At 45.6% G+C, this 14,194-nt stretch overlaps 1 protein-coding gene and 1 long non-coding RNA gene across 3 annotated transcripts; one reads left to right on the plus strand and one right to left on the minus strand.

Annotated features, from left to right (window-relative positions):
• Positions 1-5: 5 nt before the first annotated feature.
• il23r (interleukin 23 receptor) lies at positions 6-13,294 on the minus strand. Of its 2 annotated transcripts, none has more exons than XM_086224354.1 (19): positions 13,101-13,294; positions 12,864-12,962; positions 12,663-12,757; positions 12,394-12,523; positions 9,032-9,195; positions 8,320-8,443; positions 8,075-8,238; positions 7,670-7,806; positions 7,383-7,590; positions 7,199-7,278; positions 6,922-7,123; positions 6,444-6,650; positions 6,130-6,228; positions 5,869-6,027; positions 2,833-2,973; positions 2,653-2,740; positions 1,857-2,022; positions 898-1,752; positions 6-329 (listed from the first exon to the last, which is right to left on the minus strand). In XM_086224354.1, exons 3-18 carry the CDS (start codon positions 12,721-12,723, stop codon positions 1,195-1,197), a joined length of 2,688 nt encoding a protein of 895 aa, XP_086080480.1. In that variant the 5' UTR covers positions 12,724-12,757; positions 12,864-12,962; positions 13,101-13,294; the 3' UTR covers positions 6-329; positions 898-1,194. The 2 variants fall into 2 exon arrangements, with proteins under 2 accessions (XP_086080480.1, XP_086080479.1); XM_086224353.1 differs by having other exon boundaries at positions 898-1,755.
• On the plus strand, positions 4,444-9,677 carry LOC147250138 (uncharacterized). Its single transcript, XR_015119244.1, has 3 exons — positions 4,444-5,280; positions 6,899-7,072; positions 7,392-9,677. It is a non-coding gene; the product is annotated as an uncharacterized LOC147250138 (long non-coding RNA).
• Positions 13,295-14,194: the final 900 nt, after the last annotated feature.

Raw genomic sequence — 14,194 nt, forward strand, 5'->3', positions numbered from 1 at the left:
CCCAGCCCTCCCAGTCCTCCCAGTCCTCTTCATCCTACAAGTTCCAGTTGCTGTAGCCGCTACTCAACATATCTGGAGGCGGAGCTGCGCGGCTCCTGTGACGCCACTTCTCCCTCGAACTACGAGTCGCGACGGCTCAGCTTAGACGTCATGCGGCTGGGCGGGTGCGGGACGCCGCTCGAGACACGTGGGGGGAAGCGAAGTCTGGCTGCTTCACGGGGTTGCCCCCCGCCCCCCGACCTCCCAGTCCCGAGCCCCCGCGGACCCTCAGCAGCTCAGTGGGTCGCCTTCGTGGGACTGTCGAAGAAAACTTTTGATTTTCCGCCATCCTGCAAAGATACAAGCGCGCGTGGTTACTTTGAATGTGTAGAACATCTTCACCTCTTATTTAAATACACAAATGCAGGTTTGACCCTGGAGACTGGTCGCGCGCGCGCGCGCGCGCGTGTGTGTGTTGGGGGTCTGAGTGGTAAAAGAAGCTCTCAGGAAGTCCTGAACAACGGTGAAAACTGCAGGCGGTGACTACAACTTGAGAGGTTCAGGAGTGAGTGCTCTGAACCATGAAGAGGAAACCCCCAAATGTGTGTGTGTGTGTGTGTGTGTGTGTGTGTGTGTGTGTGTGTGTGTGTGTGTATGTGTGTGTTTAGGTAACTTGAAATTGAAATTCACAGTATTCTAGAACAGGATGGCTATCATTAGAAACATGATTTGACATTCATAAACAGATTTAAGAGTTTGGCCAGAAGCACCGAAAATGTTTGGTTGGACCAGCCAGGAACCAGGTGCCCCCTGGACCCTGTTTCGACCCCCGCTGAGGAGAACACCGAGCTGGTTTCTGGTCCCAGAAATCCACTGGCAAGAGTTGAGTTACATCGTGCATGCAAAGAAGAAGTTTACCTCGAAGGTTTTCTGCCAGACATGCTTCAGGGCAAACTTGTACTGTGTGCAAATAGAACCAAAACAGATGTACAGAACTGGGAGGACTCCAGGAGGCCGGTTCTGCTCGTCACAGGCAGGTGCGGTACCACAAGGAAGTTGATGAAACAGAAAGTTTGCTTTATTGAGTTTCACGTGTGATGAAAACGGTTACAGATCACCCGACGTCAGGTTTTCTCCAGTTTGTCGAGGCAGTTCCTGGGATTCGTGTCTCAATAATGCTTCTTAAACCCATTGTGCCGCTGTCCCCAGGCTCCCTCAGTGATTTGCATCAACGCTGACAGCTGCTCTTTGAGGGAAGTAACCACCAGTCCCAAGTGTACACTGAGACAAACAAATGCCTGTCCTGTCTGAGATGATGTCATCGTGCTGGAGATCCACACAGAGAGAATCCACCTCCCAGTTGCTCCCCAGTAGAAAGTCTTTATTCAAGATGTTCTCCATCCCAGGAGTTTTAGGCAACAACAGGCCACTAACAGGGCTGAGAGTCAGTCCCAGAGGGGACTCTGAGGACCTGTCCTCCACACCGACCAGCAAATCTCCCAGTAACCCTCCAAAGACAGGAGAACACCCGTCCTCCTCCACACTTGCTGCTGTCTTCCTTTGCTCCTCTTCCACCTCCTTCAGCTGCTCTCCTTGCAGGGTGAACGAGGCCACCTGGGGTTTGTAGCCACCGTGTTCCAGGGGGCTGTCAGCCAGCAGAACCTGAGCTGCTTCAACATGGATCCGGGGGTAGATGTCATCCTGGGAGACACAGCTGACGTGGGACAGTGGAGGGTCACTGTGGGTGTACAAGAACGAGGGGTCGTTTCCATCCTGCTGGAGACGACAGCAAAAAAAATTAGATGTGAGTGACTCACTATCACATGCTGATGTCAGAGTGAAAGAGCAAGAGAGCCGTGCATTGCAGCGCTTCTCACATCGGGGTAGAACAATCTGACAAGTGCGGTGGAGGGAGGGGAGAGGGGAGCACCAGTGTCCCCGCCGTCAGTTGCCCCCAGCAACCTGATGGCGACGCTGTTTCCAGGCTCCGGCAGGTTTCCAACGAGCCAGTCAGGTCCCCAGGACACACACATCTGTTTGATCCTGAGAGAAAAAGACCAGTCAGGAACAACAAGAAGAACTAGCCGAGCCCTGTCCTGACGCGCCCCCTCAGCCACATCATCAAGACCCCGACAGGTATAATCCAGCACACCCTTGGAGAAAATAGAGTGTTGACTTGGAATCGAATCTGTGTGAGTAACAAGCTGATCGGGCTGATTGTCATGGTGAAGGCTGTAGTTTCTGGTACTGTTGAACTTCTCTGGGTTTTATTCATCTCCCAGCTAAAAGAGTGATGGTGGGGGTGTATTCACTCCCCGGTAGGAGCCAGTCCACTGCAGCAGCACCGCCAACTGTGGCCTCTCAAACAGATGAACCGTCTAAGTCGAATGTTCATGACGGTGCAGGTTCCGTACGGAACCCCTGAGTGGTTTGAATGTTCTGCTGATGCTGGTAGAACAGATGAAGTCTGGATCAGGGTGCTGGCCCTGCAGCTACAGGATTTGGTTTTCTTTTCATGGTAACTGTGTGGCGTCTTGTGCGTGTGCTCATGTTGTGGTGAACGTTTTCATGAAATCAGCTGCTGTGGCATCTATGAAGGTGACACGCCACCCACCCCCCCCCCCGCTCTATTTCTTTGAAAACTTTTCATGAACATAAATCTGATGATATTACCGAGTTCTCATGCAGCTGCAGCACATCAGGTTGACGATGACTGCGATGAAGAGAGTGATGAAGAAGACCAGAGCCACCATCAGTCCAGCTAGAGGAGACCAGGAGAAGAGCAGAGATGTCACAGTCAGAGGCCACAGAGGCGTCCTGAGGGTGTGTGAACAGATCCAGGAGAAGACAGACCAGCTGGAGCTGCAGGCTGAGAGGAGAGCAGCCTCCCTCGCGGACCCTCCCCTGCCAAGGTGGACGCCGTCATCTGGAGAGCCAGAGCTCCTTCAGGGCAGTCCAGCCACTTCTGGCGGCGGCTGGACGCCGCCACTCTCACTGGACAATGAGACACAATGTTGGTAGTACAATCAATAATAATTCAGAGAAATAAAGCAATGTACTACTTGGACATATGAAACTAGAAACTGGGATTATCTGTTCTAAATGGATTATGTAGAAATTTAGTTCTCTTCTGTTTGCAAGGTGAAGAATTTACGTGGATCTCCAGTATGGATATGAAGGTTCTAAACTTCTAAAACAAAAAGAAGAAGAAAATGAATTTGAACATCTTCAGCTCCATGAAAATGAATCAAAGCTCCCCATCCATCATCCATTCATCCATCATCCATCCACCCACCCATCATCCCTCCATCATCCCTCCATCTTCCCCCTCTTCTCCTGTTCAGGGTGGTGGGGGTGGAGCCTATCCCAGCAGCCTTCCCCCTGGACAGGTCACCAGTCCATGGCAGGGCCAACACATAGAGACAGACAACCATTGGCTCTCCCAGCCACGCCTACGGTCAATTTAGAGTCTGGATTAACCTGGTCCCTCTTGATGTCTTTGGACTGTGGAGGAAGCTGGAGTACCAGAGAGAACCCAGCAGGAACAGGGAGAACATGGAGACTCACCCAGAAAGACCCCGTGCTGCAGCCGGGGCTCCACCCACAACCTTCTTGCTGGGGGGCCACAGTGACGACCACTGCTCCACCGGGCCGCCCCCTGGAAGAGTCAAGTCTTCTTAAACCCTAAACTCACGCTCTTGTTCACCAAGAAGTGACTTGCAGATATTGGAGGATTACAGTATCGGTCAGCACTTTGCGGTGTCACAGTGTTCACCACTGCTCCACCGTGCTGCTGCAAAGCTCTGCAGCAACCTGTAAAAGGACCTTATGAGGTGGACATTCACAAAACCTTCTGACACACAACTTTTTTTTCTGAGTTTCAAAGCTTATCAACCCTCTAATTTGTCTTACAGACAGAAAGCAAAGCCTATAACTCCTGGCTACTGACCTCTACTGTGTAGTCTTTTCTTCTTTACCAGCATAAAGGAACAAATTTCTTTAAAATTCTTCTTCTACCATCAAAGTCCTCAACAGTCAGGCTCCTTCATCCCTGACAGAGCTCCTAGTCCCCTATGATCCAGCTAGAACCCTTCACTCCCAGGATGCAGGGTTCCTGCTGGTTCCTAGAGTTCTAACAGTAGAATGGAGCCAGAGCCTTCAGCTATCAGGCTCCCCTCCTGTGGAACCGTCTCCCAGTTTCAGTCCAGGACCCAGACCCCCTCTCTAGGTTTAAGAGCAGACTAAAGACCTCCTTGTTGATCAGGCTTATAGTCAGGACTGCTTAGGCTGGCCCTTAGATCTGCTGCTATAGGCTCAGACTGCTGGGATCTCCCATGATGCACTGGGCTTCTCTCTCCTCCTCCTGTCCTCAGACATGTTACTAACTCCTCTTCTTCTCCCCTCATCCCAGATCCTGGTGCTGCTGGTGGAGGCTCCAGACCTGAAGAGGCTCCAGCTGCCACCCGTAGCTCCACCTGCTCACGTCCCCGTCTGTCCATCACTCTCTCCTCCTGTCTCTCTCTCTTTATCTCTGTCCCTCTCTTTCCTTCTGTCTCTCTGTCTTCCTCCATTCTGTCTTTGTCTCTGTCCATCAGTCTCTCCTCCCTTTCTCTCCCTCTTTATCTCTGTCCCTCTCTTTCCTTCTGTCTCTCTGTCTTGTTGGGTGGAGGTTCATTGAAGGAGGGAGGTGCTGGACCTGCTCTACTTGGAAAGAGTCAGGACAGAACTTTGGTTGGGGTTTGGTGCTGAACAAATGAACCTGACTTGACTTGACATTCCATGATGGAGACCCAGTGCTCAGTTCTGGGCGTCAAGATCTAATCTTACAATTTAGTTTCTTTTGCTGTAAGAAGGCTGCACGGTGTACCCGGCGTCCTCTGGAAGGATCCATTCAAGTAATTTTGAGTAAAGCTTCACAGGAAATGACTCAACCATCAAAGACCAAATGTATTTGTCATGTTGGGATGAAAAAGCACCTTTGTTTGGTCTGAAGTCCTGAGAACTTTGGGCAACAGCAAACCTTTGACATTATTAGATCACCTACAACAAAATCACCTCAAAATGTACGTGAGCAGAGTAGAGGAAGAAAACTGGTGTTGAGTGGCACATTTCATCAGTAGAGGGAAGAGGTCTTCAGAAAGAAGCTCCAGAAATAGTGTGTCGGCAGCGTTGCATGCAAGCACACTGCCACATGGCTTCCTGTCAGTGGTCACATGCTGCTAGAGAGCAGGATGACTCACCGAGGGCACAACGACCACATCAACGCGCCCCTGCCGAACGCCTTCAATCATGACCGACAAGGTGAACACCCCTAAACTATCTGATATATTTAGATGATAATAAATAACAATAATGATTCATAAATAGATGATAAAGATGCTAAAGAAAACTCCGCACTAATCAGACAGCAGGAATGTGGAGGATGCTTTATTTTCTGTCAGAGCTGAATGTCCTTGTGTTTCATTCACACGTTCTCTCCTTATTTTGTTCCTCTTGTGTTTGGCTGCTGAGAGGAAACATGAACGAGTTGTTCAAAGCTAAACATTCACAGCACAGCAGCGGCGGACTGAGGTGTGGATTTCACCATCTTACTGGAAGTGAAGGCTGTGATGATGCGCTGAAAGTCAGTGGGAGGAGAGAAGGTGCACTCTTTCCTCTGCGTACTACTGGAATGTGTCCAACACCACACATGTATGCGCAGTACTGCATGTGTACTGTGAGTTCCCACGGGTATGTAGATACGTGCTGTGCCCGGAAGCCTCAACCCAACCAAGGTGAAGTACACAAACATGTTCAACTGAGCTACCTCCAAAAGTACCCTCACATCAAAGAGTGGAGATGAACATGTAACAAGACTGCAGTACTCAATTTCACAGTAGAAGTACTCACCCTGGAGTTCTGTTTTGTGGCTGGAATCAAGCTTTCGGAGATATATGGTGTAAGTAGTGATGAAGCCCCTCTGCTGCTCGAGAGCAAGCTCGTCCCACTGGATCAGAACCCGCCTGGCCTCGTGCACCATCACGGACATGTTGGGTCCAGATGCTGGTTCTGGAACACAGAAGGCACAGGTTCACACGGCCCCTGTCGACCTGATCTATGTGAGGAGTCTGGATCTAGAAACTGTTTTGGGGGACATGTGGATTCACTCACTGAGTTCTTGGGAGTAGAAGAGGCAGGACGAGGGCTCACTGGCGCCTCTGCTGGTCACCGCATATAGAGACAAGCTGTACCTCACACCAGCAGTCAGACCTGAGGCGTGCAAGACAAGTGTCACAGGAAACCAGCGGCAGAGGAGTGTCATCTGAGTAGTCTGACACCCACAGCAACTGCAGCACCAAGTACTGCAGTACACCAAATACCCACAAGATGTCCTCGCTGTTCCATCACCAGGCAGCTGACTTCTGTGCTGATTTTGTGTGTGTGTTCGAGAGTGTGTGTGTTCGAGAGTGTGTGTGTTCACTGACCTGTGACCACCGTGTAGTTCTGATCTTTGGTCAGTTCTTTCCACTCCAGTTCTGCTGCAGCTGCATTCCTCCATTCTATCACAAAGTGCAACAGGTCTTCTGTAGATGTTGACCCGCGTTCAGACGTGAACCTGGACCAGGACCAGGAGACATGCACACCATTGCCAGCAGCTGCAGGTGCCACCTGTGGTGCAGGTCCAGGATCACCTGAGCGGCAACAAACCAACACAGAATATGACACAGTATTGATACTGTGTTTGCCACGGTTAAAGATTAATTGCCAGAGATTATCTTGTGTAGTTCCTCTCCCACTCTGTTGCAGTAAAACTGCATTAGAATAAGTAGCAAATTGAGTTGATAATGAGTGTATGTAAATGTGTGTATATACATATGGATATATTTGTGTGTGTGTGTGTGTGTGTAGTTCATAATTTAGATGTGTGCTCCTCCACCAGGCTTCGGTGTGTCCTGTCTTTACCTGAGAGTCTGAGGGGCACGTCAGCTGGAGGAGACGCTCCGTACGGGGTGACAACACTGACCCTCAGTGCTTGAACGTCTGCTGGTAGCGAGAGCGTCCAACGAGTCAGACCAGTCCGACAGATCACTTCCTGTTTCTGGTCCCCAACCAGGTAGACTTTGTAGTGTTGCACATCTCCACTGTACTCCTCTGGAGGTGGAGGCTGGAGGAGGAGCACATTGCCTGTAAACGTTTTATTTCTCTACTTCATTGCTGAACTGAAGCTGTGAAATGTTACCTTCCACAAAACAGTCACATTCTGTGGCTCGTTTTTGTTCTGGTTGCTCAATATCCTCCACACATGCAGCTGGGATGGAACTACAGATACGTTTGACCACAAGTTTTGTATGAGTGATGAGGAATTGGCAGTCGAGGCGTCTTTCCACCATGCAAACGATAACTTTTGGGGGTTTTGGTCTCACTTTTTCCAGGGCTTCTCTTCTTCACAGACGCACTCCATTTGCTACACCTTTTCCTGGAGGTCAGCATGGGCATGGAACTGGCCGTGCTGGGGGGCTTTAGTGATGATGCCGGGTCACATGTTCTAATCTGGAACTCATATTGAGTCAGAGGCTGGAGGCAGTCCACTCCTATCAGATCCTCGCTGAGCTGCGTCGCCTCCCTCACTTCCTGTGAAACATCAAGATAAAATGCTAGAAGCCTGATAACAGCAGCACGACGGCAATGACAGGCTGCAGCATCACTTTACCCAGAATCCCTCGTCTCTGCGGAGGTTGACATATAAACTGGGGTGCTGGAAGGATTCAGTAGACGTCCACTGCAACATGGCCGCTCTTGAGTTATTCACAAACTCCACGTGTGCAATATGAGGGCTCTCAGGTAGAGCTGTGATGGGGGAATGTGTGTCGTTTAAAGGAGTTTGCAGCGCAGCTGAGAGACCGTCGCGAACACATCGTTGCACAAATGAGGCACAACAGGTTTGGAAATGCAGATGTTGGCTGTTGCAGTGTCAGAGATGATTCACAGCGAGGAGCAGAAATAAGAGCGACGCTGATACCAGGCGTCCCGCCGTGGCGGTCAGAACACTGCACAGACGACTTGTATCTGACGCCACCTCGCATGTTGCAACATAAAGTGGGTATGTGACACTTACTAATATCCTTTAAGCAGAAAGTGAAGGGATCTGACTGAGATGCTCCCAGCAAGTTGGACGCAGTGATGGCCACCTGGTACTGAGCGTGATCCTCCAACAACCGCCGAGGAACGCTGAAGTTTGAGTCGTTCTTGACATCTGAGTATATTGGCGTCAGGTTTTCTCTGATAATAAGACATGTATGAAACATGAGCGATGGGCTTGTATGGAAGGGCCTGTGGCTGTACGTCACTTGACCTCCATACCCGCTGAGGGAGATGATGTAGGGCGTGTGGAGGTGTGTCTGACGTCCTCTCTCCCACGAACAGTCGATGACATCAGAGCTCCTTGTTGTCTCACAGATGACGTTCCCTGGTTTATCTGGAGGAACTTCAAGCACAGAGAATTCAAACATCCATCCCTCCATCCCTCCATCCATCTAGCCTTCATCCATCCATCCCTCCATCATTTATCCTTCATCCATCCATCCCTCCATCATTTATCCTTCATCCATCCATCCCTCCATCCATCTAGCCTTCATCCATCCATCCCTCCATCCATCTAGCCTTCATCCATCCATCCCTCCATCCTTTATCCTTCATCCATCCATCCCTCCATCCTTTATCCTTCATCCATCCATCCCTCCATCTACCCGCTGCCCATAGAATTCAAACAATCAGAAACTACTATATCATATCAATCATCTTTTTCCTTGCTCATACACCCAGCTGAAGCCCAGTTTAGGGCCATGACTCCGTCTGCCTTCAGAAATGAAGTACACTTGGCTGCATATCACCATGGCAACCATCTGGTTAATAGCTAATAACCAATAGCAGCTACTTGGATAAACTACCTGGAGACACATTCAGTAATTTCTTTGCAAATCTTCAACAAGCACCACAGCAGCACCTCACACATCTGCACTGATATTAGCATAGCAGCCTCATCCCCCTGATGACGTGAAGCACAGTTACGTACGGCCGCTCCGGAGGGTCAGTCCTGCTTTCACCTGGGGCCCCTCCTTGCAGAGAATGGATGAACTGGGCGTCTGGATACTGGAGAGGCTGAATTTCATTGTAGTGCAGTTGACTTTTTGCTGGTGATTCACAGGCTTGCCGTTCAGCTCAAGAGAGAGTTGGAGCCTGGAAGTCAGTAACACAACTGCATCTGAAGACAATCTCACACTGAACGAGGGAGAGGATGACAAACCCTGTGAATGCACCTTAACCCTAAGGCTACAGCAGCATTGAACAAGTACTGAACATGTGATTTACTTGAGTACTTCCATGTTAACCTCCACTATGTGTTAGAGGCAAATGTTGTATCTTCTCAAGAGGAAGGAAGTGGAGGCAGAGCGCCGACCTGCTGGCTCCGCCATTGGTGCCACTGGGGAATATTCAGGCTTTAGTTGCTACAAATTATCGCTTTTCTGATTTCAACATGCTAATGCGAACTTTGCTAACACTAACACCATGCTAACGCTGGTCAATGCTGCATTAAAAATATAACTCAAACTAATGATGTTAATGCTAATTATGCTAATAACTGGCTTATTGCTAAGTTTCCTGAGTTGTTTAATGTGTGATCAGCTGACATATTTGAGTTTGTTGTTTAATAACTGAGTTTGATTTGATGACTTAAAATAATAAAATAATAATTCTTTGTATTATAAAGGTTTTCAATCAACAAAGAGCATCAATGCGTCTTCACTCAACACTGAAAGAGGATTATTGATTGGTCGTGTGTGTGTGTGTATATTTATATATATATACATATATATATACACAGTATATATATATATATATATACATACATATATGTATACTGTATATATACATACATATATGTATACTGTATATGTACATACATATATGTATACTGTGTATATATACATACATATATACACAGTATATATACTGCATATATACAGTATATATATATACTGTATATATACATATATACAGTATATATACATATATACTGTATATATACACACACATATATATACACAGTATATATATATACATACATATATGTATACTGTGTATATATATACATACATATATGTATACTGTGTGTATATATATACATATATGTATACTGTATATATATACATACATATGTGTACTGTGTATATATACATACATATATGTATACTGTACATATACATACATATACACAGTAGACATATATGTATATATACATACATATGTGTATACTGTATATATACATACATATACACAGTATACATATATGTATGTATATATACATACATATATGTCTACTGTGTGTATATATATATATATACATACATATATGTATACTGTATATATATACATATATGTATACTGTGTATATATATACACATACGTATATGTATACTGTGTATATATATACATATATGTATACTGTGTGTGTATATATATACACATATATGTATACTGTGTGTATATATACATATATATACACATACGTATATGTATACTGTGTGTATATATATACACATACGTATATGTATACTGTGTATATATATATATATATACATACATATATGTATACTGTGTGTGTATATATATATACACATACGTATATGTATACCGTGTATATATATATATATATATATATACATACATATATGTATACTGTGTGTGTATATATATATACACATACATATATGTATACTGTGTGTGTATATATATATACACATATGTATATGTATACTGTGTGTGTATATATATACACATACGTATATGTATACTGTGTGTGTATATATATACACATACATATATGTATACTGTGTGTGTATATATATACACATACATATATGTATACTGTGTGTGTATATATATACACATACATATATGTATACTGTGTGTGTATATATATATACACATACGTACTGTATATGTATACTGTGTATATAAATATATATACATATATGTATACTGTGTGTGTATATATATACACATACATATATGTATACTGTGTATATATATATATACATACATATATGTATACTGTGTGTATATATATATACACATACATAGATGTATACTGTGTATATATATATATATACATACATATATGTATACTGTGTATATATATACATACATATATGTATACTGTGTATATATATACACATACATATATGTATACTGTGTATATATATATATACACAGTATACACATACATATATGTATACTGTGTATATATATATATACACAGTATACACATACATATATGTATACTGTGTATATATATATACATACAGACTGTGAGGAATTGTGGGGATCAGGTTTTAAAAGCCTTGAATTCAATAATCTTGTTGAAGTGAGCTGGTGAGGCAGGTTGTCACCATCACACAAACCCTCTGTTCATGAAGTCGTGGGTTTTGTTATAAAAGATAATGCAGAGAGCTCATATAAAGTCACTGCCAGTCCAAAGATTCTTTTCAGTGGAACTGCATAATATGGGGACAGATATGTTTTACTAAGATTGCCGATCCAAAAGCTGAAAAAGAAAAAAAAATGGGACACACCTCTCTTGTTAGGGTTGAATTATGGATCGATGCTCACAAACTCACGGACAAACGGCTTAGAGATGGAAATTAAAATTGGTAAATTGTTGTTTTCAAGGGTTACACTTCTGCCCTCACCCTCTCAGTCATTACCATCACATGCCAGTTACTGTCATCAATGTCACACTTAGTGTACATTGGAGGATTTACTAGAAGTACTTTTGTGCTTATTGTGCTGTGGGATGACGGAATGCAAGTCCTACAACTCTATCAGCGACGTCATCTGAGCCTTTCTAGTTCGGGCAGAAGGAGAGAAAAAAATCCACCTCCCCACCCAAAAAAAACTTTAGTCACATTAAAGATAAAAACTGTTGTTTCCAAGCTTTTAGACCTCTGACATCTTATAAAATATCACCTAAGTCAAGTTTCAGACGTCTGACTTATTTACTTGGACACCAATCCTTTGTCTGCCCGTGTGTGTCGGTGGTGTCCTGTCATTAAATGTTGATGAATCAAAACCCAAAGAAGAGCCCACGTTTGTGCCTGGTGATGTTGGACTGAGTTCAGCTTCTAAAACATTTGTGATGTCACAAATCCTCCTCTTAACATCAGAGCTTCATGGAGTGCAGAGATGATTGACACCGATGAAGTGAAAAAAGTCTCTTGTGTCAGATTCTGCTCATCCATCATTGTACTTATTCAAGATTGGGAACATGAGAAAGACATTGACTGTTCTCTGCTCTCAGTAGAGGGTCTGAACACGCCGCCCTCTACGGGAACAGTTCTATCTGATCATGTCAGACTGAGAGATGTTGATTCCTACCCCTGTTGACACGTTGGCACGATGCAGTACACCGTCAGGTCTGAACCCAAGAGAACAGGTGGAGCTGGCTGCACGGTCAAGCTGGCAGAGCTGATAAAGCGGAAGGAGTCAGCGAGGAGGAGGGAAGGTCCTGGTTTTCATGAGCAGAAACACCAAGCAAGAGAGAGACACGCTCCTTGTGACTGCATGAAGTGGTCGGTGGTTAAATGTTCAAAGACAATTCTGTGAGCCACAATGGATGGATGATGGACGGATGCTGTAATACTCACGCTCAGAGGAAACCCTTAGGAGGAGGACGAGAACGCACTTCCACATGATAGAAGAGTACATCCTCTCAGCTCATCTTCTCACAGAATCCCCTCCACTGCGGCAAACACAAGTTCAACCAATCAGAAATAACAATTTTAAATGGAAGAACCTCCCAGGATTCTCCTGACACGCAGCAGTGCTCCAAACCTTCCCCGCCGTACCGTTGAGGCGCTCAGGACACGCCAGCATGAGGAGCTGCAGGTCTCTAGCGCAGGTGTGCGGCTGACATCATTGACTCAAGTGAGTGAGTGAGTCTGTGACTGGGAGATAAGAGAAAGCACACATCCGTGTTTGCTTCGTACGTCAAGTCCCAACTGCATTTCTTTCATAAAAACATGAAGCAACAAGAAGTCGCTGGCAGAGGCACCGTTAACGTCATGAGTAGACAAGAAACTCACCAGAATTCCAAGTTGCCTTTGTTCCACAATTCAAGGTTTCTGATCAAGATTACAATCAAAGTCGTCACAGCAACAACTACTTCAGGTGACTTGCTCTGCCTGATGTCTGTGATGAAGTGATCGTGGACGTGCTGATGAAACATCACGAAGACGCCGCTGACCTAGTTTGGTGGTAATGTTGCTTTTGCTGAAACTTAGAATGTCACCCTGAGTGCGGCGTCGCCCTACTTCACTGGCCTGGTTTTCATCACCACAAACGATCAGGGGTGCCTGTTGATGTCAGACGTGCTTCTGTTGGCACATAATCAGGAGAAGTGACTTTCACAAAGATGCTGCCTGTGGCGGCGCCACGAGCTGATTCTGGACTTCTCTGAGACGTTTGCAGTAATTTTAAGACGGAGCTGCAGTTGCAAAGACAGCAAACATACAAACTCAGCTCATCAGGATGAAATGTCTTCTCTCAATGAACAAAGCGTCCTTATGTTCTACCTTTTCAGGCATTTTTGAGGCTGAGATGCTGGAGCGCCAGAGTGCAACGCGTTTAAGGGATAAGCAGCAGAGTTGGAGACTTTCTCACGCTCTGGTGGGATGATTCTGACCTCCACCACTGCTTGTTTCCATCTCCTTGCTTCTTAGTTTAACAGGGGAAACCCAGAGGTTTGTAAGTTTGTGGTGACGACGGTGGTGGGGGTGGTGGTGGTGGTGGTGTGTGTGTGTGGGGGGAGGGGGGCATGACTGTGAAAAGATTAAAGAGACCTAAAGCTTACGGTTTGTTCATTTTTCACTGTGGCTTCACGTAAAACTGCAAAATGTTAAAGGTTAAATTTGTAAAGGTACGATGTTGAGATTCGTTGAAGATCCCTGCAACCATCTGGTACACCGGAACATCACAACTTACATGAGTCAACAGAAAAAGATGAAAGTAACTCAATGAATGATAAGATGCCACAACTGGGACGGAAGAGAAAGAAGAAGAAAACTTCCCTGCCAAGACGCTGCTCGTAACACCTGGAGGTTAAAATGGTCATCAGGCCACGGCAGAGGTTCATAAAGCCGTCATGAGATTAGATTATCTCCCCAGAAACAAACGTGAT

This window comes from Aulostomus chinensis, chromosome 14 (genome assembly GCF_037954235.1).
Source record: "Aulostomus chinensis isolate RoL2024-O1b breed Wild chromosome 14, RoL_Achi_v1.0, whole genome shotgun sequence".
Lineage (NCBI taxonomy): Eukaryota > Metazoa > Chordata > Actinopteri > Syngnathiformes > Aulostomidae > Aulostomus > Aulostomus chinensis.